The 25,301-nt window shown below is 56.8% G+C and overlaps 3 protein-coding genes across 4 annotated transcripts; 1 reads left to right on the plus strand and 2 right to left on the minus strand.

The window, feature by feature from the left end:
• Positions 1-939: 939 nt before the first annotated feature.
• Positions 940-9,156, plus strand: LOC121468716 (1-acyl-sn-glycerol-3-phosphate acyltransferase alpha). Its single transcript, XM_041712751.2, has 7 exons — positions 940-1,063; positions 2,915-3,104; positions 4,269-4,402; positions 5,351-5,526; positions 6,241-6,336; positions 6,944-7,016; positions 7,578-9,156. Exons 2-7 carry the CDS (start codon positions 2,920-2,922, stop codon positions 8,378-8,380), a joined length of 1,467 nt encoding a protein of 488 aa, XP_041568685.2. The 5' UTR covers positions 940-1,063; positions 2,915-2,919; the 3' UTR covers positions 8,381-9,156.
• Positions 9,157-13,556: 4,400 nt separating this feature from the next.
• On the minus strand, positions 13,557-16,393 carry LOC121468721 (uncharacterized). Its single transcript, XM_072921013.1, has 3 exons — positions 16,282-16,393; positions 14,999-15,112; positions 13,557-14,290 (listed from the first exon to the last, which is right to left on the minus strand). The coding sequence occupies exons 1-3, from the start codon at positions 16,313-16,315 to the stop codon at positions 13,557-13,559; spliced, it is 882 nt and encodes a 293-aa protein (XP_072777114.1). The 5' UTR covers positions 16,316-16,393.
• Positions 16,394-18,511: 2,118 nt separating this feature from the next.
• Positions 18,512-25,168, minus strand: MGAT1 (alpha-1,3-mannosyl-glycoprotein 2-beta-N-acetylglucosaminyltransferase). Of its 2 annotated transcripts, XM_030260975.4 has the most exons (3): positions 25,012-25,168; positions 24,108-24,221; positions 18,512-20,389 (listed from the first exon to the last, which is right to left on the minus strand). In XM_030260975.4, the coding sequence occupies exon 3, from the start codon at positions 20,374-20,376 to the stop codon at positions 19,012-19,014; it is 1,365 nt and encodes a 454-aa protein (XP_030116835.4). In that variant the 5' UTR covers positions 20,377-20,389; positions 24,108-24,221; positions 25,012-25,168; the 3' UTR covers positions 18,512-19,011. The 2 variants fall into 2 exon arrangements, with proteins under 2 accessions (XP_030116835.4, XP_030116836.4); XM_030260976.4 differs by lacking the exons at positions 24,108-24,221; positions 25,012-25,168 and adding an exon at positions 22,658-23,503.
• Between the last annotated feature and the right edge of the window lie 133 nt (positions 25,169-25,301).

Here is a 25,301-nt window from a genome sequence, read left to right on the forward strand (position 1 = left end):
ATTTGGGGGATTTTTCGTTTCGGTTTTGAGAAATTTAGGGATTTTTTGGGTACAATTTCAGTAAAACTTGGGTAGCATTTGGGTGATTTCTGTTGGAAGTTTTGCAAAGATTTTGGGAACTTTTTGAGGGATTTTTTTGCAGATTTTTCCAGGCGATTCCCAGAAAATTTTGGGGGGAAATTTTGGAATATTTCCTGAAAATTTTTCAGTAATTATTTGGGGAATTTTGGAGGAAATTTTAGGGGGGAATTTGAAAGAATATTTAAAGAACTTTTCTGGAATTTTGGGGGGGATTTTTGGGGCATTCTTGAGAAATTTTTCCTGAGCGTTTGGGGAATTCTTAGGGAATTTTTGTCTCTTTTTTGGGGGCAATTTTTGGGTTTTTCCCAGCCAAAAAACACACACACCCTGGGGTGGGAGTGTAGCAGCAGGTTCACTTCAACTTCTGGGGAAACTCAACGTTTTTTGGGTTAAATTGTGAGGTTTTGGGTGGAATTTTGGGGTTTGGGGTGGAATTGTGGGGTTTAAAAGGGGATTTTTTTTGGGTTTTTATGCGAGGGGGGCTCTCAGCTGGTAAATGAGAGACCCCAAAATCCTCCTGGTGGTCCGATTCCCCCAAAAACCCCCCAGATCTCCTCCGGGTGGGTCCCAAACCCCCTTTTTCCTCAAATTTTGGGCATTATAAAATCCCCCAAAGCCCCTCCGCCGCCATCTTCCCCTCCCGCACCCTCTCCATCCTCATTGGCCGCCGCGCCTGCCAATCAAAATCCCGCGCTGCTATTGGCGGAGATCCGCTTTGAACGCGGCCCTTGGGAACGGTTTTAGCCACGCCGCACTCTGATTGGCCAGCCCGTTTGACAAGCACCCGCGTTGCCCAATCAGCGCTCAGCCCTGCCGCTGCCGTGGCGACACCGCCATTTCCCGCCCGCGCGTTGCCACGGCAACCACGCCGAGCGAGGAGGCGGGGCGAGGCTCTGGGTTCCGGGCGGTGATTGGCCGAGCGCGCTGTCAATCAGGGCCGCGGCTTCCGGCGGCGGGACGGGCCCGCGCCGCAGCCGCTCCGGTACCGGCGGGGCCCGGGGGGACCGGGGGGCTCTGAGGGGCTTTTGGGGCTCCCGAGGGGCCCCCGCGGCTCCCCGGGGCTGCCGCGGCTCCCGGGCAGCGATCGCGGCTCGGCCGGGCCGGGGATGCCCCGCCCGGCCCCGCCCGGCCCGGCCCGGCCGAGCCCTGAGGGGAGGGCGGGGCTGGGGTGGGGCCGGGAGGGAATTTGGGGAGCCTGAGGGGGGATTTGGGGTGTCTGAGGGGAAATTGGGGTGAAAATGGGGAATTTGGGGAGCCTGAGGGGGGATTTGGGGTGAAAATGGGGATTTGGGGTGAAAATGGGGATTTGGGGTGTCTGAGGGGGGATTTGGGGTGTCTGAGGGGAATTTGGGGTGAAAATGGGGGATTTGGGGGGAAAATGGGGAATTTGGGGTGAAAATGGGGATTTGGGGAGCCTGAGGGGGGATTTGGGGTGAAAATGGGGATTTGGGGTGAAAATGGGGAATTTGGGGTGTCTGAGGGGGATTTGGGGTGAACATGGGGATTTGGGGTGAAAATGGGGAATTTGGGGTGTCTGAGGGGGAATTTGGGGTGAAAATGGGGATTTGGGGTGTCTGAGGGGGGATTTGGGGTGAAAATGGGGATTTGGGGTGTCTGAGGGGGGATTTGGGGTGTCTGAGGGGGAATTTGGGGTGTCTGAGGGGGATTTGGGGTGAAAATGGGGAATTTGGGGTGTCTGAGGGGGATTTGGGGTGAAAATGGGGATTTGGGGAGCCTGAGGGGAATTTGGGGTGGAAATGGTGAATTTTGAGAGCCTGAGGGGGAATTGGGGGTGTCTGAGGGGGATTTGGGATGAAAATCGGGATTTTGGAAGCCTGAGGGGAATTTTGGGGTGTCTGAGGGGGTTTGGTGTGAAAATGGGGAATTTGGGGAGCCTGAGGGGAATTTGGGGGGGAAATCAGAGATTTTGTGATTCTGAGGGGAATTTGGGTGGGATTTGGGGGGATTTTTGGGTGTTCTGATGGGATTTTGGGGTGAAAATGGGGGTTTGGGGTAATTGAGGGGATTTGGGGTCCCAGGTGAGGATCCTGGGGGATAATTTCCGCTCTCCAAGTGCAATTTTGGGGTGAATTTGGGGGTTTTGAGAGTTTCTCCTGGGCTTTATGACCCAAATTCCCACAGAGGGAACAATTTAGGGATCCCTAAAATGTAATTTTAGGGTGAATTTGGGATTTTTCACGGGGTTTTTTTGCCATTTCTGACCCCAAACCCCCGGGATTTTTGGGGTGCATGACCCCACCTCCCAAAAAGGAGACAAATCAGGGTTCCCCTAAATTAATTCGGGGTAAATTTGGGTTTTTTTGGTGGCGGGCAGGATGGAGGTGATGGTGGGGGATCAGATTTGGGGATTTTTGTGAGTTTTTCACCATTTCTGCCCCCAAATCCTGGGATTTTTGGGGTGCCTGACCCCACCTCCAAATGAGCAGACAAATTAAGGTTCCCCTAAATAAATTTGGGGTAAATTTGGGGTTTTTTGGCATCGGGCAGGATGGAGGTGATGGTGGGGGATCAAATTTGGGATTTTTTAGGGCAATTTTGCCATTTTTGCCCCCAAATCCTGGGGAATTTTGGGGTGCCTGACCCCACCTCCAAATGAGCAGACAAATTAAAGTTCCCCTAAATAAATTTGGGGTAAATTTGGGTTTTTTTGGTGGCGGGCAGGATGGAGGTGATGGTGGGGGATCAGATTTGGGGATTTTTGTGAGTTTTTTGCCATTTTTGCCCCCAGCTCCCGGGGATTTTCGGGGTGCCTGACCCCGGCTGCCCCCGAGGGAGCATTTTGGGGTGAATTTGTTGTTTTTTGGGGCCGCAGGCAGGATGGAGGTGACGCTGGGCGCGGCGGCGCTGGCGCTGGCGCTGCTGCTGCTGCCGCTGCTGTACGAGCGCTGCGGCTCCTTCCGCTTCTTCTGCAAGATGGGATTCTACAACGGCTGGATCCTGCTGCTGGCGCTGCTGGCCATCCCCCTGTGCGCCCTGCGCGGCCGGGACGTGGAGAACATGAAGTGAGAGGGGTTTTGGGGTGAATTCCGGGGATTTTGGGTCAGTTTGGGTCAGTTATTGCGTGATTTGGGTCAGTTTTGGGGTGATTTGGGTCAGTTTTGGGGAGATTTGGGGATTCTACAACGGCTGGATCCTGCTGCTGGCGCTGCTGGCCATCCCCCTGTGCGCCCTGCGCGGCCGGGACGTGGAGAACATGAAGTGAGGAACCGTTTTGGGGTGAATTCCGGGGATTTTGGGTCACTTTGGGGCAGTTATGGGGTGATTTGGGTCAGTTTTGGGGGGATTTGGGGATTCTACAACGGCTGGATCCTGCTGCTGGCGCTGCTGGCCATCCCCCTGTGCGCCTTCCGGGGCCGGGACGTGGAGAACATGAAGTGAGAGGGGGTTTTGGGGTGAATTCCGGGGATTTTGGGTCACTTTGGGTCAGTTTTGGGGAGATTTGGGTCAGTTTTGTGCTGGTTCTGGGGTGATTTGGGTCAATTTTGGGGGGATTTGGGGCTGCTGGCGCTGCTGGCCATCCCCCTGTGCGCCTTCCGGGGCAGGGACGTGGAGAACATGAAGTGAGAAACCGTTTTGGGGTGAATTCAGGGGGTTTTGGGTCAGTTTGGGTCAGTTTTGGGTCAGTTTGGGTCAGTTTTGGGGGGATTTGGGTCAGTTATGGGGTGATTTGGGTCAGTTTGGGGTGGTTCTGGCGCTGCTGGCCATCCCCCTGTGCGCCCTGCGGGGCAGGGACGTGGAGAACATGAAGTGAGGAACCGTTTTGGGGTGAATTCCGGGGATTTTGGGTCACTTTGGGTCGGTTATTGGGTGATTTTGGGTCATTTCTAGGTGGTTATGGGGTGATTTGGGTCAGTTTTGGGGGGATTTGGGTCAGTTCTGGGGGATTTTGGGTCAGTTTTGGGCGGTTCTGGAGGGATTTGGGGTGAATTCGGGGGATTTTGGGTCTGTTATTGGGGATTTTGGGTCAGTTTTGGGCAGTTCTGGAGGGATTTGGGGTGGATTTGGGGCGGATTTGGGGTGGCTATGGGGCAGTAACAGATCTATGGGGCGGCTCTGAGGGATTTGGGGCAGCTATGGGGTGGCTATGGGGCGGCTATGGGGCGGCTATGGGGTAGCTATGGGGTAGCTATGGCACAGCTATGGGGCTGACCCACCGTGCCCCACAGGATCATCCGGGGGCTGATGCAGCACGTGAAGCGCCTGTACGGGATCCGCATGGAGGTGCGGGGGGCGCAGCACTTCCCCCCACGGCAGCCCTACGTGGTGGTCAGCAACCACCAGAGCTCGCTGGACCTGATGGGTATGGGGCTGCCCCACGGATCCTGCCCCATAGATCCCTGCGTCACAGAGTCCTGCCCCATAGAAACCCATAGAAACCCATAGAAACCCATAGAAACCCATAGAAACCCATAGAAACCCATAAATCCCCATAGAAACCCACAGAGTGACCCCTCCCAGCCCTACGTGGTGGTCAGCAACCACCAGAGCTCGCTGGACCTGATGGGTATGGGGCTGCCCCATGGATCCCTGCCCCATAGATCCTGCCCCATAGAGCCCTGCCCCATAGAAACCCATAGAAACCCACGGAGCGACCCCTCCCAGCCCCACACACCCCATAACCCCATAACCCCACACACCCCATAACCCCAGACATGCCCCACGCCCCACACGTGCCCCACACGTGCCCCACACCGCAGGGATGATGGAGGTGCTCCCGGACCGCTGCGTGCCCCATAACCCCGCGGTGCCCCATAACCCCTTGGTGCCCCATAACCCCGTGGTGCCCCATAACCCCACACGTGCCCCACGCCCCACACGTGCCCCACACCCCACACGTGCCCCACGCCCCACACGTGCCCCACACATGCCCCACACCCCACACGTGCCCCATAACCCCCCAGGGATGATGGAGGTGCTCCTGGACCGCTGCGTGCCCCATAACCCCGCGGTGCCCCATAACCCCATAACCCCACACGCCCCATAACCCCCCACGCCCCACACGTGCCCCACACCCCCCAGGGATGATGGAGGTGCTCCCGGACCGCTGCGTGCCCCATAACCCCGCGGTGCCCCACACCCCACACACCCCATAACCCCACACGTGCCCCACACATGCCCCACACCCCCCAGGGATGATGGAGGTGCTCCCGGACCGCTGCGTGCCCCATAACCCCACACACCCCATAACCCCACACATGCCCCATAACCCCACACGTGCCCCACACCCCACACGTGCCCCACACCGCAGGGATGATGGAGGTGCTCCCGGACCGCTGCGTGCCCATCGCCAAGCGGGAGCTGCTCTACATGGGCGCCGTGGGCGTCGTCTGCTGGCTCGGGGGCATCATCTTCATCGACCGCAAGCGCACCCACGACGCCATCAGCGTCATGGCCGAGGCCGCGCACACCATGCTCAGCCAGGACGTCAGTGGGGCGGTTATGGGGTGATGTGGGGCGGTTACGGGGTGATATGGGGCTGTTATGGGGTGATATGGGGTGATATAGGGCAGTTATGGGGTGATTTGGGGTGGTTATGGGGTGATATGGGGTGATATGGGACAGTCATGGGGTGACATGGGGCTGTTATGGGGTGATTTGGGGCGCTATGGGGTGATGTGGGGCGGTCATGGGGTGATGTGGGGCGGTTATGGGGTGATATGGGGCAGCCCTGGGGGGTGTGGGGCGGTCACAGGGGGATGTGGGGTGCTATGGGGCGGTTATAGGGTGATATGGGGCGGTTACGGGGTGATGTGGGGCGGTCATGGGGGGATGTGGGGCAGCCCTGGGGGGTGTGGGGCAGCCCTGGGGGGTGTGGGGCGGGCACGGGGGGTGTGGGGTGGTTACAGGGTGATATGGGGCGGTTACGGGGTGATATGGGGCAGCCCTGGGGGGGTGTGGGACGGTCACGGGGAGATGTGGGGTGCTATGGGGCAGGTATGGGGTGCTGTTGGGTGGGTATGGGGTGCTATGGGGTCGTTATGGGGTGATATGGGGCGGTTACGGGGAGGTTATGAGCCAATGAGGCAGTCACAGGGCGGTTATGGGGCAGTCACAGGGCGGCTATGGGGCAGTCACAGGGCGCTATGGGGCGGTTTTGGGGTCGCTATGGGGCAGCCCCACAGCCGCCCTGCCCCCCAGGTGCGCGTGTGGGTGTTCCCCGAGGGGACGCGCAACCACAGCGGCTCCATGCTGCCCTTCAAGCGCGGCGCCTTCCACCTGGCCGTGCAGGCACAGGTACGTGGGGCGCCGTGGGGCGCCGTGGGGCGGGACGGGGGGCTGGGGGGCGCTGGGGGGTGCTATGGGGCCGTTATGGGGCGGTTATGGGGTGCTATGGGGCTGTTATGGGGCTGTTATGGGGTACTGTTGGGTGGTTATGGGGTGCTATGGGGCCGTTATGGGGTGCTATGGGGCAGTTATGGGGTGCTATGGGATGGTTATGGGGTACTATGGGGAGGTTATGGGGTGATATGGGGTGGGTATGGGGTGCTGTGGGGCCGTTATGGGGCGGTTATGGGGTGCTTTGGGGTGCTATGGGGCGCTATGGGGCGGTTATAGGGTGCTATGGGGCCGTTATGGGGTGATATGGGGTGGGTATGGAGTGCTATGAGGTGGTTATGGGGTGCTATGGGGCTGTTATGGGGTGCTATGAGGTGGTTATGGGGCAGTTGTGGGGTGCTATGGGGACATAAGGGGTGGTTATGGGGTGCTGTGGGGCGCTGTGGGTCAGTTATGGGGCACTGTGGGGCGCTGTGGGTCAGTTATGGGGCAGTTGTGGGGCGCTGTGGGTCAGTTATGGGGCGCTATGGGACGCTGTGGGTCCCCAGCGCTCGCTGCCCCACAGGTGCCCGTGGTGCCCATCGTCATCTCCTCCTACCAACACTTCTACAGCAAACGGGAGCGGCGCTTCACCCCCGGTGCGCTGTGGGGCGCTGTGGGGCGGCTGTGGGGCTGGGGGGTGGCTTTGGGGCGGCTGTGGGGGATCTGTGGGTCGCTATGGGTCAGGCTGCGGGTCCCACTGTGGGTCAGCCCCACATCTCCCCCCAGGTCAGTGTGTGATCCAGGTGCTGCCCCCTCTCCCCACACCGGGTCTGGCTGTGGGTCACTGTGGGTCAGGCTATGGGTCAGGGGGATGTGTGGGTCAGGGATCTGTGGGTCAGCCCCACATCTCCCCACAGGGCACTGTGTGATCCAGGTGCTGCCCCCTCTCCCCACACGGGGCCTGGCTGTGGGTCAGGGGATCTGTGGGTCACTGTGGGTCACTGTGGGTCACTGTGCGGGATCTGTGGGTCGCTATGGGTCCCGCTATGGGTCAGGCTATGGGTCAGCCCCACATCTCCCCCCAGGGCACTGTGTGATCCAGGTGCTGCCCCCTCTCCCCACGTCGGGCCTGGCTGTGGGTCACTGTGGGTCACTGTGGGTCAGGGATCTATGGGTCAGGGATCTATGGGTCAGCCCCACATCTCCCCCCCCCACAGGGCACTGTGTGATCCAGGTGCTGCCGCCTCTCCCCACGTCGGGCCTGGGCCCCGCGGAGGTTCCGGCGCTGACCGAGCGCGTCCGTGGGGCGATGCTGCGAACCTTCGAGCGGCTCTCGGCCGAGCTGCGGCCGCAGAGTGACCAGGGGAGTGACCAATGGAGTGACCACCACACTGACCACCTGAGTGACCGCCTGAGTGGCCAACAGAGTGACCGCGGGAGTGACCATCACAGTGACCACCCGAGTGACCACCTGAGTGACCGCCCGAGTGACCAACGGAGTGACCGCCCGAGTGACCACCTGAGTGACCATCACAGTGACCGCCACACTGACCACCGCACTGACCATCTGACTGACCGCCCGAGTGACCACCTGAGTGACCACCACACTGACCACCTGAGTGACCGCCCGAGTAACCACCTGAGTGACCACGGGAGTGACCAACGGAGTGACCGCCACACTGACCGCCACACTGATCAATGGAGTGACCACGGGAGTGACCACCTGAGTGACCACAAGACTGACCCCGGGAGTGACCCACAGAATGACCCATGGAGTGATTCCACGGCCATGAGTGACTACTGGAGTGACCACCGGAGTGACCCCACGGCCATGAGTGACCAGCAGAGTAACCACCAGAATGACCGCCAGAGTGATCCCCATAGCGACCCCTGGAGTGACCCCCAGAGTGACCCCCAGAGTGACCCCACGGCCACGAGCGACCACCAGAGTGACCCCTGGAGTGACCCCCGGAGTGACCCCCAGCGCCCCACGGTGCCCCACGGAGGGACCCCGCAGTGACCCCAGGCCTGAGACCCCCCGGGGGACCGGGCAGTGGGGCAGGGACTGACCCCCAAGTGGGGACAGAGTGACCCCCAAGTGGGGACAAACTGAGCCACGTGTGGGGCAGGGACTGACCCCCAAGTGGGGCCTGGACTGACCCCTAAGTGGGGCCTGGACTGACCCCCAAGTGGGGCCTGGAGTGACCCCCAAGTGTGGCCTGGACTGACCCCTAAGTGGGGCCTGGACTGACCCCCAAGTGGGCACGGACTGACCCCCAAGTGGGGACAAAAAGTGACCCATGGTGGGATGTGGGGCTGACCCCCAAGTGTGGCCTGGACTGACCCCCAAGTGGGCATGGACTGACCCCCAAGTGTGGCCTGGACTGACCCCCAAGTGGGCACGGACTGACCCCCAAGTGGGGCCTGGAGTGACCCCCAAGTGGGGCCCACAGTGACCCCCAAGTGGGTCCTGGACTGACCCCCAAGTGGGCACGGACTGACCCCCAAGTAGGGCCCAGAGTGACCCACAAGTGGGGCCTGGACTGACCCCCAAGTGGGCACGGACTGACCCCCAAGTGACCCCGCTGTGCCCCATAGCGGGCCCGGGCTGTGACCCACGGCGGGGCGTGGCCGGGCGTGGCCAGGGCGTGGCCGGTGCTGATTGGCTGCCGCAGCCAAGCCCCGCCCCCTGGGCGGTGCCGCGTATTTATTTTGGGGAGGGGGCGCAGATTTTGCCAAATATCCCCCCCCGGCTTTTAATAAACCCCCCCAAAACCGTGGGGCGTCGTGACGTCACTGTGACATCACTGTGACATCACTGTGACATCATCGGGCGGGGATGACGTCATCGAAGGGGGCGGGGCTTTGGGAATTTTGGGGGGGGTTGGGACGGGAATTGGGCCCAAAACGCTCCAAACCACGACCGGGATTGAATTAAAACCCAAACCGGGAAAAAAAACCCAAACCGGGAAAAAAACCCAAACCAGGAAAAAAAACCCAAACTGGGAAAAAAAACCCAAACCAGGAAAAAAAACCCCAAAAACCACCGGAAAAAAATTCCAAATTTTTACACCAGTAACACCAGTAACACCAGTAACAGCACCAGTAACACCAGTAAGAGCAGCGACACCACCAGCACCACCAGTAACGCCACCAGCACCACCAGTAATGGCACCAGTAAGACCAGTGACACCACCAGTAAGACCAGTAACGGCACTGGTAACACCAGTAACGCCACCAGTAAGACCAGTAATGGCACCAGCACCACCAGTAATGGCACCAGTAACACCAGTAACACCAGTAATGGCACCAGTAAGACCAGTAACGGCACCAGCACCACCAGTAACACCAGTAACGCCACCAGTAACACCACTAATAGCACCAGTAACACCAGTAATGGCACCAGTAACACCAGTAACACCAGTAATGGCACCAGTAACACCAGTAACGCCACCAGCACCACCAGTAATGGCACCAGTAAGACCAGTAACACCACCAGTAACACCAGTAACGGCACTAATGGCACCAGTAACGCCACCAGTAACACCAGTAACACCACTAATGGCACCAGTAAGACCAGTACCACCAGTAACGCCCCCCGCCCGCCCCGCCGTGGCCCCGCCGTGGGTGCGCTGGTGCCGCCGGTGGTGCGAGCTGCGGCTGAAGCGTTTCCCGCAGTGGCCGCAGCCGTAGGGCCGCTCCCCGGTGTGGACGCGCCGGTGCTGCGTCAGCGTGGACTTGTCGGTGAAGCGCTTGCCGCAGTCAGCGCAGCCGTACGGGCGCTCCCCGGTGTGGATGCGCCGGTGCCGGGTCAGGTTGGACGAGACGTTGAAGCGTTTCCCGCAGTGGCCGCAGGCGAACGGCCGCTCGCCCGTGTGGACGCGCAGGTGCTTGGCCAGGTCCGAGCTCTGCCCGAAGCTCTGCCGGCACTCGCCGCACGTGTTGGGGACGCCGCTTCTGGTGGTTTTGGCGCTTTTGGTGCCGCTTTTGGTGGTTTTGGCGCTTTTGGCGCCGCTTTTGGTGGTTTTGGCACTGCTTTTGGCGCTTTCGGCGCCAATTTTGGTGCTTTTGACGCCGCTTTCGGCGCCACTTTTGACGCTTTTGGTGCCACTTTTGACATCGCTTTTGGCACCACTTTCAGCAGTTTTGACGCCACTTTTGGCACCACTTTTGGCACCACTTTTGGCGTCGTTTTTGATGCCGCTTTCGGCGCCACTTTTGGTGGTTTTGGTGTCGCTTTTGACGCTTTCGGCGCCACTTTTGGCGTCGTTTTTGGCGGTTTTGGTGCCGGTTTTGGCGCGTTGTGGTTTTCCCGGTGCCTCCAGGCGTTGGCCGCAGTCGTTGCACTCGTGGGGCCGGCGTGGCATGAGGGTTTGGCCAGAGAGTGGACACTGGACGTCGGCGTGGGGCCGGTGGTCAGCCTTGAGCCGCTGGGAGTGCTTGGAGTTGTGGTCATTGTGGTCCGGCTGTCCTGAGCCGCACCGCTGACCGCTGCTGTGGTCAGTGCCATGTCCGGAGCTGCACTGCTGACCGCTGCCACAGCCCCACTGACCGCTGCTGTGGTCACTGCTGTGTCCAGAGCTGCCCCACTGACCGCTGCTGTGGTCACTGCCGTGTCCAGAGTCCCGCCACTGACCGCTGCCATGGTCTGACTGTCCAGATCCGGTGTGCTGACCGCTGCTGTGGTCAGTGCGGTGTCCGGAGCTCCGCTGACCGCTGCCGTGTCCGGAGCCGTGTCCGGAGCCCCACTGACCGCTGCTGTGGTCACTGCTGTGTCCTGAGCCGCCCCACTGACCACTGCCACAGCCCCACTGACCGCTGCCGTGGTCAGTGCCGTGTCCGGAGCCGTGTCCGGAGCCCCTTTGCTGACCGCTGCTGTGGTCAGTGCTGTGTCCGGAGCCCCTTTGCTGACCGCTGCTGTGGTCACTGCTGTGTCCGGAGCCGCCCCTCTGACCGCTGCTGTGGTCAGTGCCGTGGTCAGTGCGGTGTCCGGAGCTCCGCTGACCGCTGCTGTGGTCAGTGCTGTGGTCAGTGCTGTGGTCAGTGCTGTGGTCAGTGCCGTGGTCAGCGCTGTGGTCAGTGCTGTGGTCAGTGCTGTGGTCAGTGCTGTGGTCAGTGCTGTGGTCAGCGCTGTGGTCAGTGCGGTGCGCGGCCAGCGCGGCGCTGCGGGCGAAGCTCTGCCCGCACTCCACGCAGATATTCGGGTGCTCCGCGCCCCCCGCCCCCCTCCTCACCGCCACCGTCCCCTTCCTCTTCCTCCCGCCCCTCCCCCCATCCCCCCCCGCCCCTTTGAGGGCTCCCCCCCCCCGCCCCTCCCCCTCCGGGGTCCCCCCTTCCCCTCCCCCACCCCTCCAGCGCTTCGGCGACATCGCCGCGCCCCAAAAAAATAAAAATAAAAATCAACCAACCCCAAAAAAACCCGAAACGCCCCCAAAAAAATAAAAATAAAAATCAACCAACCCCAAAAAACCCGAAACGCCCCCAAAACCAGCCCCGGAGCAGCCGGGGGGGGTCCCGCGACCCCCGGGCCGCCCCCGCCGCCGCCGCCGCTCGGACAATGGGAAGGCGGCGGCGCTGACCCAGGAAGTTCAACCCCCGGGGGGGGAGGGGAGGGGGAATTGGGGAGGGGGAGGGGGCGGACAGACCCCCCCCCCCCACCCCCAGGCCCCGCCCCCGCCTCGCCAGCCCCGCCCCCACCGCCCAAAATTTAACCCGGTTCGATTTAATGGGGGGGAGGGGCGGGTTTAGCGCTGTGCCCATCCCCCCCTCCCCCACCGCGACCCCTCCCCCACCGCCACCCCTCCCCAAAATCCCAAATTGTTTTTTGGGGAGGGGGAGGGGCACAGATCCCACTGCGGCCGGCGGACACGGAGGGGTCTTTACTGTGGGGGGAGGGGCGGGACGCCCCCCCAGGGAGATTTTGGGGTCGTTTTCCCCAATTTTTGTCCCCCCCCGGCGACACCGGAGGGGTCCCGAGCAGCGGAGCGGGGGAGGGGAGGGGTCAGCCGAGGGTCCGGGATGGATTTTGGGGGGGCTGGAATGGATTCGGGGGGTCCGGGATGGATTTTTTGGGGTCCGGTATGGATTTGGGGTGTCCGGAATGGATTCTTGAGGTCTGGAATGGATTCAGGGTGGTCTGGAATGGATTTGGGGTGTCCGGAATGGATTCCAAAGGTCCGGAATGGATTCCAAAGGTCCGGAATGGATTTGGGAGGTCTGGAATGGATTTGGGAAGTCTGGAATGGATTTGGGAGGTCTGGAATGGATTCAGGGGTGTCCGGAATGGATTTGGGGTGTCCGGAATGGAATCAAGGTGGTCTGGAATGGATTTTCGGGGGTCCAAAATGGATTTGGGGTGTCTGGAATGGATTTTGGGAGGTCCAGAATGGATTTTTGGGGGTCCGGAATGGATTCCAAAGGTCCGGACTGGATCGGGGGGGGCTGGAACGGATCTGGGGGTCCCGGGCCCCCCCCAAACCGCGGGCACGGAAACGGCCCCGAGTCCTTTTCCTCCTGCCCCACCGGCCCGGGGGGGTCCCAGTCCCGGTTCCGGAGGTTTCCCGGTCCCGGTCCCGGTCCCGGTTCCAGAGGAATCCAGTTCCAGTTGTTTCCCAGTCCAGGTCCCAGTCCCGGTTCCGGAGGTTTCCCGGTCCTGGTTCTGGTCCCGGTTCCAGAGGAATCCAGTTCCAGTTGTTTCCCAGTCCAGGTCCCAGTTCCGGTTCCGGAGTTTTCTTGGTCCCAGTTCCAGTTCTGGAGTTTCCCCGGTTCCGGTTCCAGTCCCGGTTCCGGTTCCAGTCCCGGTCCCGGTTCCAGTCCTGGTTCTGGCTGTGTCCCAGTCCCAGTTCCAGTTCCAGATTTTCCATGGTCCCAGTCCCAGTTCTAGTTCCAGTTCCGGATTTTGCCTGGTCCCAGTTCAGGTCCAGGTCCCAGTTCCAGTTCCGGAGTTTCCCTGGTCCTGGTGCCGGTTCCGGTTCCAGTCCTGGTTCGGGTTCTTTCCCAGTCCCGGTCCCGGTCCCGGTTCCGGTTTTGCCCTGGTTCCGGTTCCAGATTTTCCCTGGTTCCGGTTCCAGTTCCGGTTCCGGTTCCAGTTCCGGATTTCCCCTGGTCCCGGTTCCAGATTTTCCCGGTTCCGGTTCCGGATTTTCCCGGTTCCGGTTCCGGTTCCAGTTCCGGTTCCAGTTCCAGTTCCGGTCCGTTCAGCCCAGGTGCAGCCGCTGGTGCCGGATGAGGGCGGAGCTTCCCCCGAAGCCCCTCCCACAATCCGCGCAGGTGAGGGGCGTGGCACCGGTGATGGGCGTGGCACCGGTGGGTGTGGCACAGGCGAGGGGCATGTCACAGCTGAGGGGCGTGTCCCCCATGCCAGGCGTGTCCCAGCGCAGGGGCGTGTCCGGGGCGTGGCCGCCCAGGTGCGCCAGGAGGGCGTGTCCCCGGCCCAGCCCCGCCCCGCAGCGGCCGCAGGTGTGCCCGGGCGCCGCCTTCCTCCTCCTCCTCCTCCTCCTGCGGCCCTCGGGCTCCTCCCCGTGGGCGTGGCGGTGCTTCAGGAGGGCGGAGCTGTAGCGGAAGCCCCGCCCACACTCCGCGCAGGTGAGGGGGCTCAGGTGAGCGCCCCGCCCCCGCTGGCCCCGCCCCCGGCCCCGCCCCGAGCACCGCCCCGGGGGGCGTGGCCGCTGCGGGGGCGGGGCCGGCGGGGGGGCGTGGCCGAACCCGCCCAGGTGCGCGCGGCGGCCCAGGTGAGCGCGGAGGCCACGCCCCCGGCGGGAGCCACGCCCACCCGCAGGGGGGAGGGGCGGGGCGGGGGGAGGGGACGGGGAGGGGGAGGGGAGGAGGAGGAGGAGGAGGGAGTCGGGCGTGGGGGGAGGGGCGGAGACTTCGGCCTCGGGGGCGGAGTCATCGGCGGGGGCGGAGTCATCGTCGCTCGGGGGGGCGGAGTCTGCGGAAAGCGGAAATTTGGGGGAAATTTGGGGGAATTTGGGTAATCGGTGGGAGTGGGGGATGATGGGAAAATTCAGAGGGAATTTGGGGGAATTTGGGGAAATTCGGGGAAATTTGGGGAAATTTGGGGTAATCGGTGGGAGTGGGGGATAATGGGAAAATTCAGAGGAAATTTGGGGGAATTTGGGGAAATTTGGGGTAATCGGTGGGAATGGGGGATGATGGAAGAATTCGGAGGGAATTTGGGGAAAAGAGGGAAAATTTGGGGTGGGGGAAATGGGGAAAAACGGGGAAAATAATGGGGGAAATAATGTGGAAATGTGATAAAAAAAATGGGGGATAAGGGGGAAAAGGGATTTGGGGAAAAAGGGGGATGGGGAGAAAACAAACGGGAATAAAGGAGAAAAAAGGGATTTGGGGAAAAAATGGGGGGAATAGAGAATTTGGGGAAAAGGGGATAAAGGGGAAAAAAGGGATGAGGAGCAAAAAAGGGAACAAAAAAGATAAAATGTATGAGGGGAAAAAAAAAGGGGATAAAGGAACAAAAAAAGGATTGGGGAAAAAAGAGGATTAGGTGAAAAAAAGGGGAATACAAAAAAAAATTAAAAATGGGCGAGGGGGAAAAAAGGGGATAAAGGAAAAAAAAGGGATTTGGGGATAAAATTTGGGGAAATAAAAATGAGGAAGGAAAGGGGTCCGGGCTCACCTGGGGGGGCCACCCTGAGGATCTGCCACTCCTTCGAGTCGTTGGGGTCCGGCACCCCCAACTCCTCCTCGGGCTCCGGCCGGGACACGAGGTTGGGCCTGGCCACGGGGAAATCTGCCAAAAAAAGCCAGAAATGGGAAATCAGAGGGGAAATCTGCCAAAAAACGGGAAATCAGAGGGGAAATCTGCCAAAAAACGGGAAATCAGAGGGGAAATCTGCCCCAAAAACGGGAAATCAGAGGGGAAATCTGCCAAAAAACGGGAAATCAGAGGGGAAATCTGCCAAAAAACCCAAAAACGGGAAATCAGAGGGGAAATCTGCCCCAAAAACGGAAAATCAGAGGGGAAATCTGCCAAAAAACGGGAAATCAGAGGGGAAATCTGCCAAAAAACCCAAAAACGGGAAATCAGAGGGGAAATCTGCCAAAAACCGGGAAATTAGAGGGGAAATCTGCCAAAAAAACCCCAAAAACGGGAAATCAGAGGGGAAATCTGCCAAAAAACGGGAAATCAGAGGGGAAATCTGCCCCAAAAACCCAAAAATGGGAAAATCGGAGGGGAAATCTGCCAAAAAACCCAAAATTGGGAACTCAGAGGGGAAATCTGCCAAAAAACGGGAAATCAGAGGGGAAATCTGCCCCAAAAATGGGAAATCAGAGGGGAAATCTGCCAAAAAACCCCAAAAATGGGAAATCAGAGGGTAAATCTGCCCCAAAACCGGGAAATTAGAGGGGAAATCTGCCAAAAAAACCCAAAATGGGAAATCAGAGGGGAAATCTGCCCAAAAAACCCCAAAACATGGAAAATCAGGGGGAGTTATTTTGGGGACAGGATTTTGGGGGGGTTATTTTGGGGCAGGATTTTGGGGGGGTTGTTTTGGGGAAGGGGATTTTGGGGCCGGGAATTTTGGGGGAATTATTTTGAGGAGGGGGATTTTGAGGGGGGTTATTTTGGGGAGGGGAATTTTGAGGAGAATTTTGGAGGAGGAATTTGGGGAGGGGGATTTTGGAGGGGATTATTTTGGGGGGAGGATTTTGGGGAGAGGGATTTTGGGGAGGGGAATTTGGGGAGGGGATTTTGGGGATGAGGGGGATTTGGGGAGGGGGATTTTGGGGAGGAGGAGGAATTTGGGGAGGGGTATTTGGGGATGAGGGGCATTTGAGGAGGAGGAATTTGGGGATGAGGGGGATTTGAGGAGGGGATTTTGGGGATGAGGGAGGTTTGAGGAGGGGTATTTTGAGGAGGAAGAATTTGAGGAGGGGTATTTTGGGGAGGGGTCTCACCCAGCAGCATCAGCGCCTCGTAGCTCTCCTGCATGGCGCCGCCGCCTCCGCTCGGCCCGGGCCGGGCACGGGGGGCTCGGGACCCCCCCCGGGACCCCCCCAGACCCCCCGGGACCCCCGGGACCCCCCGGGACCCCCCGGGACCCCCCCCGGGCCCGCGGCCGCTCCGAGCGGAGCCGCCGCCGCTGACCCAGGAAGTGCCGCCCCCGGGGCGGGGCCGCTCCTTCCTCCTCCTCATCCTCCTCCTCTTCCTCTTCCTCTTCCTCAGCATCTTCATCCTCATCTTCCTCCTCATCATCTTCGTCCTCAGATCTTCCTCCTCCTCCTCCTCCTCCTCTTCCTCTTCCTCATCATCTTCATCCTCAGATCTTCCTCCTCTTCCTCCTCCTCTTCCTCATCTTCATCCTCAGATCTTCCTCCTCCTCCTCCTCATCCTCCTCCTCTTCCTCTTCCTCAGCATCTTCATCCTCATCTTCCTCCTCTTCCTCATCATCTTCGTCCTCAGATCTTCCTCCTCCCCCTCTTCCTCATCATCTTCCTCATCATCTTCGTCCTCAGATCTTCCTCCTCCTCCTCGTCTTCATCCTCATCTTCGTCCTCAGATCTTCCTCCTCCTCCTCCTCATCATCATCATCTTCATCCTCAGATCTTCCTCCTCCTCCTCCTCCTCTTCTTCCTCTTCCTCATCATCTTCATCCTCAGATCTTCCTCCTCCTCCTCTTCCTCATCATCTTCGTCCTCAGATCTTCCTCCTCCTCCTCGTCTTCATCCTCATCTTCGTCCTCAGCCCGCGCTTCTCCTCCTCATCTTCATCCCCAGCCTGCTCTTCCTCCCCCTCCTCCTCCTCCTCCTCCTCATCTTCATCCCCACCCTGCTCTTCCGCCTCATCTTCATTCCCACCCCTGCTCCTCCTCCTCCTCTTCCTCATCTTCATTCCCAGCCCGCGCTTCTCCTCCTCATCTTCATCTCCCCAGCCTGCTCTTCCTCCTCATCATCATCTTCATCCTCAGCTCTTCCTCCTCCTCATCTTCATCCCCACCCTCTCTCCTCCTCCTCCTCCTCCTCACCTTCATCCCCAGCCCGTTCTCCTCCTGCTCCTCCTCATCTTCATCTTCATCCTCAGCCCGTGCTCTTCCTCATCTTCATCCCCACCCGCTCTCCTCCTCCTCTTCTTCATCCCCTCCCCGCTCTCCTCCGTCACCGGGGCTGCTTCACGGGAATTTAACGCAAAAAAAATAAATAAAAATAAAATAAAAATAAAAATTTAAAAAAGGATTTGGGCTGTGAGGGAATAAAGGGGGATCGCCCCTTAGCGCCTCTCTGACCAATCAGCGCGCGGGAAACAAAGAGTGACGGGGCGTGCAGCCAATCCGGATGAGCGGTGCGGTTTGGGAGGGAAAAACCAGCCAATAGGAGCGAGGGGCGGGCTCTGCATGGGGTGGGGTGTTTGTGAGGGGCAAGAAGCCCAAAAATGGCGGGGGAGAAGCGGGCCCAGGGGAAGGGCCGGGGCTGCTGCTGCCGAGGGAGCGCGGGGGACACCGGGGGCGCCTCGCAGGAGTTAAACAAAAACATAAATAAAATAACGAGGCAAAAGACGAAAAATCCGCGCCGAGATCGGGGCCGTGAGGGAATAAAGGGGGATCGCCCCTCAGCGCCGCTCTGACCAATGAGCGCGCGAGAAACAAAGAGTGACGGGGCCTGCAGCCAATCAGGATGAGCGGTGCGGTTTGAGCGGGATCCGCGCGGGGTATATAAAGAGCTGTGAGGGGTGAGTGACGCTCAAATGGCGGGAGACGAACGGGGCTGGAGCGTTCGGAAATGCTCTGGAATGTTCCAGAATGCCCCAAAATGCCCCCAAATCCCAAAGAATCGCTGATGGATGGAGCCAGGATCCTCCCGCAGCACTCAGGGAATGCCTGAGAGTGGTACCAAACCCTGAAGCGGCTCCTGGTGGGACCCCGGGGATGTTCCCGACCCTGGGATTGCCAAAATTTGGGAATTTCCTCCTGAAAGTCCCCCCTGGAATTGGCACTGGGAATTCCCGCCTGGATTGGCGCCGATTTAATCCGATTTGGGCACCTGAGGGTGTCCCCAGCGCTCCCAAATCCTGCCTCAGTTCTAAAGTTCTGGCTTCACTAAAAAAACCAAATTTCAACCCAAAAGGGGCTTTTTCCGTGCCTGAATTTTGGGGTGGAATCCAGACGGGCGTGGCAGCGAAACAAACGCGGGGTTTTGTGGGGAGAATCCCCCAGTTTTTTAGCCTTTTATTCTGGAAAATTCCTGCCCCGTGTCCGACTCCTGAGAACCCCACGAGCCTCCCCCAAAAAAATCCAAATTTAGCCCTGAAAAATGCTTTTCGACCACTGGAATTTAACCAATTTTACCCATCTTTAACTTGATGGGGACACAGAATTCAGAGGGGAGAACGCCCCTACTCCCTTGCAGCGTTTCTCACCTTTTTATTCTGCAAAAACCCCCCAAAAAGAACGCCAAATTTAGCCCTGAAAAATGCTTTTCAACCACTGGAATTTAACCAATTTAACCGATTTTTAACCCAATGGGAATGGCATTGACGCAGAACTCAGAGGGGACAATGCCTATCATCCCCCGCAGCGTTTCTCATTTTTTTTTTATTCTGCAAAACTCCCCCCGAAGGAAAAACAACAAATCCAATGAAATCCCCCCCAAAAAAACCCATAAAACCACCGAAACTGCCCCCAAAAACCCCGCTCAGCTCCAGGAGGGGTCGTAGCCCGTCCAGTCCGAGGGCGGCGCCAGGAAGACGCGGCGGCCGCGGCACACCAGGCTGACCACGCCGCGGTAGCCGCCGCGGGGGACGCCGGATTTGAGGTCGTCCATCAAGCCCAAGGCTTTGGCCAAGGCCTTGAAGGAGTCGCGGCCGCGGTACTGGAGCCGCACGGGGCCCGGGCCCGGCGCCGGCTCCTCCTGCAGCTGCTCCAGGCGGATCTCGGGCGCGCCGTAGACCTGCGGCAGGAAGGAGCGCTCGTAGGCCTCGCGCTTGAGGTAAGAAAGGTCCAGTTGGGTGAAAGGCACGAAGCGGTCGTTGAGTTTGATGAATTTTAGGTACTGGTCGAAGAACTGGCCGTGGCTGACGCCCTTGCGGCCGAAGGTCATCGTCCTGGACACCTCCGGCCGGACGCAGGCGCGGCCGCGCCGCTGCTCCGGCCGCCTCATCCAATCGTCCCAAAACGCCGGCGGCCATTTGGGCTCCAGCTCGTCCCACAGCTCGGCCAGCAGCAGCCAGCCCAAGCCGGGGAAGAAATCGGTGCGGTACAGGAGCTCGGCGCGCCCGGCGTCCACCAAACCCTCCTTGCCGTTGTCGTTCCACGCCGAGGCGCACCAGAGCGTGGGATCCTCCTCCAGCAGCGGCAAAACCGCCTGGAAGTACTCGAAGAAATCCGGCGCCACCTCCAAGTCGTCCTCCACCACGATGGCGGCGCGGTAGCGGAAGGTGCGGAACACCTGGCCCAGCGCCCAGCGGTAGTGCCGGGAGATTCGGTAGTAGCCCTGGAACTTTCGGTGCTCCGGCGGCACCGGCACGTCGCTGAGGTCGGGCTGGCGGATGTGCGCCACGGCGGCGCCGTAGGAGGCGATGACCGCGGCCGTCTCGGCGTGGCCGCAGTCCTGCGAGACGATGACCGGGAAGCGCCGCGCGCTGGGCCGGTAGCGCAGGATCTTATCCAGGCAGCGCCGCACCGAGCTGCGGTCGCAGGCCAGCACCAGCACCGGGATCACCGGCGGCTCGGCGGGCCGGGGGGCGTTTTGGGTGGGTTTGGGCGGTTTTTGGGTGGGTTTTGGCGGTTTTTGGGCGGGTTTTGCTGGCGGTTTGTGGCGGCGCAGGCGCTGGATCTGCAGCAGCAGGTCGCGCTGCAGCCGCAGCTCGGCCTCGGCGTCCTGCGCCAGGCGCAGCAGCTGCGCCGGCAGCAGCCGCGCCCCCTCCCCTGCAGCGGCCTCGGCGCGGAGCCGCGCGCTCGGCGGCGCCCCCGGGCGGCCCCACAGGAACAGCAGCAGCAGCCCGTGCCAGGCCAGGAACAGCGCCGCGGCCAGCAGCGCCCGGCGGCCCTGCCGCAGCATCCTTCACATGCGCCTGCGCGGGGGGGAAAACGGGGAGTTTGGTTAAAAATGGGGGGTTTGGGGAAAAACAGGGAGTTTGGGGAAAAACGGGGAGTTTGGTTAAAAACGGGGATTTGGTTAAAAACGGGGAGTTTGGTTAAAAACGGGGGGTTTGGGGGGAAAGGGGGATTGGGTTAAAAACGGGGAGTTTGGTTAAAAACGGGGAGTTTGGGGGGAAAAGGGAGATTTGGGTTAAAAACGGGGAGTTTGGGGGAAAAACGGGGAGTTTGGGGGAAAAGGGGATTTGGGTTACAAACGGGGAGTTTGGGGGAAAAGGGAATTTGGGTTAAAAACGGGGAGTTTGGTTAAAAACGGGGAGTTTGGGGGAAAAGGGGATTTGGGTTAAAAACGGGGAGTTTGGGGGAAAGGGGGATTTGGGTTAAAAACGGGGAGTTTGGTTAAAAACGGGGAGTTTGGGGGAAAAGGGGATTTGGGTTAAAAACAGGGAGTTTGGGGAAAAGGGAGATTGGGTTAGAAACGGGGAGTTTGGTTAAAAACGGGGAGTTTGGGGGGAAAGGGGATTTGGGTTAAAAATGGGGAGTTTGGGGGAAAGGGGGATTTGGGTTAAAAACAGGGAGTTTGGTTAAAAACGGGGAGTTTGGGGAAAAGGGGATTTGGGTTAAAAATGGGGAGTTTGGGGGAAAGGGGGATTTGGGTTAAAAACAGGGAGTTTGGTTAAAAACGGGGAGTTTGGGGAAAAGGGGATTTGGGTTAAAAATGGGGAGTTTGGGGGGAAAGGGGAATTTGGGTTAAAAACGGGGAGTTTGGTTAAAAATGGGGAGTTTGGGGGGAAAGGGGAATTTGGGTTAAAAACGGGGAGTTTGGGGGAAAAGGGGATTTGGGGGAAAAGGGGGAGTTTGGGGGGAAAAAGGGGAATTTGGGGGGAAAAGGGGGATTTGGGGGGAAAAAGGGAAAATTAGGGGGAAAAAATGAGAAATTTCGGGGTGAAAAGGGAAATTGGGCGGTGAAAGAGAAGAATTTGGGGTTAAAAGAGAGAAAATTGGATTAGAAAAAGAAATTTGGGGATAAAAAGGAGGGAAAAGGAAATTTGGGGTTAGAAATGGGAGGAAGTGAAATTTGGGGTTAAAAAAGAGAAATTTGGGGATAAAAATGAGGGAAAAGGAAATTTGGGGTTAGAAACAAAGAGGAAATGGGGGGGAAAGAGAAATTTGGGGTTAAAAATTGAGAAAAAGAAAATTTAGGTTTAAAAAAGAGAAATTTGTGTTAAAAAATAAATTTGGGGGTGAAAAATAGAAATTTGGGAATGAAAAGACAAATCTGTGGTTAAAAACAAGGAGGAAATGGGGGGGGAAAATTTGGGGTTAGAAATTAGGGGAAGAGAAATTTGGGGTTAAAAACAGGGTCAAAAAAGGTGGGAAAAGAGAAATTTCACTGACAGTGAAAAAAATCCTAAAAATTCCTTAAAATTCTGTTTAAAATGAGGCAAAAATCCTTAAAAAAAGAGAAAAAACCAAATTCAGCCCTCACCAATCTGGAATTCAAGGGCAGAGTCCGATCCTGTTAAAATTTAATTTTTAATCTTATTAAATATTAATTTCAGTGTTAAAATTCAACTTTAAGGAATTAAATTTCATTTTTAAAATTAAAAAATATGAAAATAAGAGGAAAACATATAGGAAAGGGTTAAAAAGTTTCAGAAAAAAAGGAAAAATAAAAACTCGGGAAGGGTTAAAAAAATGGGGGAATATGAGAGAGTTTAAAAAACCTGGAAAATTGGGGAAAAATGCAGGAAAATTAAGAAAAGGGAAAAAAAGATAATTTCTCTGGGGTTGCTCCAGTGCGGGAGCTCAAGGGTTAAACTCTGCCCTGGCCACGTCAGCACCGGAAAAGGGAATTAAAGGGGCAAAAAAAGCCAAAAAACCGGATTTTATAAAAAAAAATGGGGCCAGAGGGGCGGGGGGAGAAGGGAAAACCTGGGGGAATTAAAATGGTCCAAAATCCCCAAAAATTGCCCCAAAATAAACAAGAAAAGGGAAAAAAAAGGAGGGGAAAATGGGAAAAAAAGAGGAAAAAAACAGGAGAAAAATCGGATTTTTTGGGAAAAGAGAGGAGGGAGAAGTTGGCGGGGATTCCCTGAGAAAAAAACAGCCCAAAAATGGGGACAAAACACCCAAAAAAAGCAGGAAAAGAGGGAACAAAAAGAGAGAAAAAAGTAGGGAAAAAAGAGAAAAATCAGATTGGAACGGGAAAAATCAAGAAGGAAAAATTGGGGGGGAATTACCTGCGCCAAAATCCTAAAATTTCACCCCGAAATTCCAGGATTTCTTCGAAATTTGGGATTTTTGAACTAAAATCTGGAAGTTTGCTAAGATTTGACCCCAAATCTTGGGGGTTTTTGTCCAAAATTTAAAATTTTTACTCCAAAAATTGGGGGTTTTGCTCCAAAAATTGGGAGTTTTGCCAAAAAAATTGGGAGTTTTGCCCAAATTTGGGATTTTTGCCCAAATTTGGGGAGTTTTGCCCCGAGCGTGGCCGGGGCTGCAGCTGGAGCTGCTGACTCAGCGAATTTGGAATTTTCCTTCCCCTCTGGGCAGCGGCCGAGTGATGAAATCGCCTCAAATCCCCCAAAAATTGAGATTTTTTGGGTGGAAATTTAAATTTTTCTCATTTTTTCCCCTTCCTCGAGGAGCTTAGGGGGTGAAAAATCCCAAAATTTTCGAGTTTTTGAGGATTTTTAGCCAAAAATTCCCCATTAATTCCAATTTTTGTCAGCCCCAAATCCCCAAAATCAGAAGAAAAATGCAAAATCATTCAGATTTTGGGTGAAAATCCCAAATTTTGGGCAAATTCTGTATTCATTTCCATTTTTGTCACCACAAAATTCCCAAATTCTGGGAAAATCCAACATAATTCAGATTTTGAGGGAAAAAATGCCAAATTTTGGGCAAATCCAGGCTGAGACCAATTTTTTTCTCCTTTATTTCCAGTTTTTCCCAATTTTTTTCTTCAAAATGTAATTTTTTCCCCATTCTTTCCTTTTTCTCCAATTTTTTTGGCCAAAATGCCAAATTTTCCCACTTTTTTCCCCAAAATTCCAATTTTTCCTCTAAAACCCCAAGTTTTTTCCCATTTCTCCTTTTTCCCCCGAAATTCCAATTTTTTTCCCCTTTTTCCCCCAAAATTCCCTTTTTTCCCCATTTTCCCCCCAAAATGCCCCTTTGACCCCAATTTTCCCAAAAATTCCCCTTTTTTCCAATCTTCTCCCCAATTTTTCCCCATTCCCCCCCATTTTTCCCTTATTTCCCCCATTTTTTCCCCCAAATTCCCCTTTTTTCCCCCATTTTTTCCCTTTTTTTTTTCCCCAATTTCCCCCATTTTTTCAATTTTCCCAATTTTTTCCCTTTTTCTCCCCGGTTTCCCCTGTGTTTTCCCCAAAATTCCTCTTTTTCCCCCCATTTTTTCTCCGTTTCCCCATTTCCTCCCCAAATTCCCTTTTTTCCTGTTTTCCTCTATTTTTTCCCCATTCCCCCCCATTTTTCCCCATAAATTCCAATTTTTCTCCTTATTTTTCCCCAAATTTCCCCATTTTCCCCCTTCTTTTTTGGTTTTTCCCCCATTTCCCCTCCGTTTTCCTCTATTTTACCCCAAAATTCCCCATTTTTCCCCCATTTTTTCCAAATTTCCCCATTTTTTTCCCAATTTCCCCCATTTTTTCCCCATTTCCGCCTCACCTGCAGCTGAGTGGGGGAGGGGGCTCCGGCTCCGGCTTCCCCCTCCCCCCCCCGAATTTTTGGGGGAAAATTCCGGAATTTGGAGCTCCTGGAGGGGGGAGGGGCCGGGAGTTCCTGGGGGAAAACAACAAAAATGGGAAAAAATGAAAATTCCCAAAATTCTGAATTGGGGGAGGGGTCAGATGGAAAACCCCGAGCTATGAAAAACCAAAACCGCCAAAAATATTAAAATTAAAACCCAAAAAAATCCAAATAAATCCCCCCCAAAACACCCCAAAAAATCCCCCAAAAAATCCCAATAAATCCCTTCCAAAAGCTCCAAAATCTCCCCAAAAAATCTCCTAAAAAATCCAAATAAACCCCCCCAATTCCCTAAATGCTCTCAAAAAAATCCCCCAAAAAATCCCCTCAAAAAATCCCAAAATCCCCCCCCCAAAATCCAAACAAATCCTCCCAAAAAAACCCCCAAAAATCCTGAAAAAACCCAAAATAAATCCCTCAAAAAAACCCTAAAATCACCCAAAAATTCCAAATAAACCCAAACCCCCCCCAACCCCCAAAAAATACCCTACAAAATCCCAATAAACCCCCCAAAAAATAATCCCAAAATCCCCCCAAATTCCCTCCAAACAAAACCCCAAAATCCCCTAAAAAACCCCCAAAATTCCTCCCCCCCCCCGCCGCCATTTTGGGGTTCAGCCCCTCCCCTCAGAGAAGGCTCCAAACCCCAAAAATCCCAAAAAAACCCCAAACCGGCCCCGCCCGCCGCGCCTCCCCCCTCCCACCACCTCCGGGCGGTCCCCCCCAATCCCGGGATCCCCAAAAATCCCCAAAAAGTCCCAAAAATCCCCAAATTTCAGCCAAAATCCCGGCCCGGCCCCCCCCCCCCCCCCCCCGCCCGTACCGGCGGCGCCTTCCCGCGAGCGCCGCCACTTCCGGTCCGCCCGCAGCGGAAGCGTCGCCATGGCAACGGCCACGCCACGCCCCCTACACCGCCAACCGGCCAATCAGAACGCGCCAAGACGCGGAGTTTATGCAAATGAGGCGGCCTCAAACCGTTTGGGAGCCACGCCGTCTTTTAAACAAATTTAAAGCACGCCCCCTCATTAAACCACTCCTCTCTCCTTAAGCCACACCTCCTCTGGTTAATTAACTCATTAATTAATAAATTCGCTGCTAATTAATAAATATCGC

Source organism: Taeniopygia guttata, chromosome 35 (assembly GCF_048771995.1).
Source record: "Taeniopygia guttata chromosome 35, bTaeGut7.mat, whole genome shotgun sequence".
Taxonomy (NCBI): Eukaryota; Metazoa; Chordata; class Aves; order Passeriformes; family Estrildidae; genus Taeniopygia; species Taeniopygia guttata.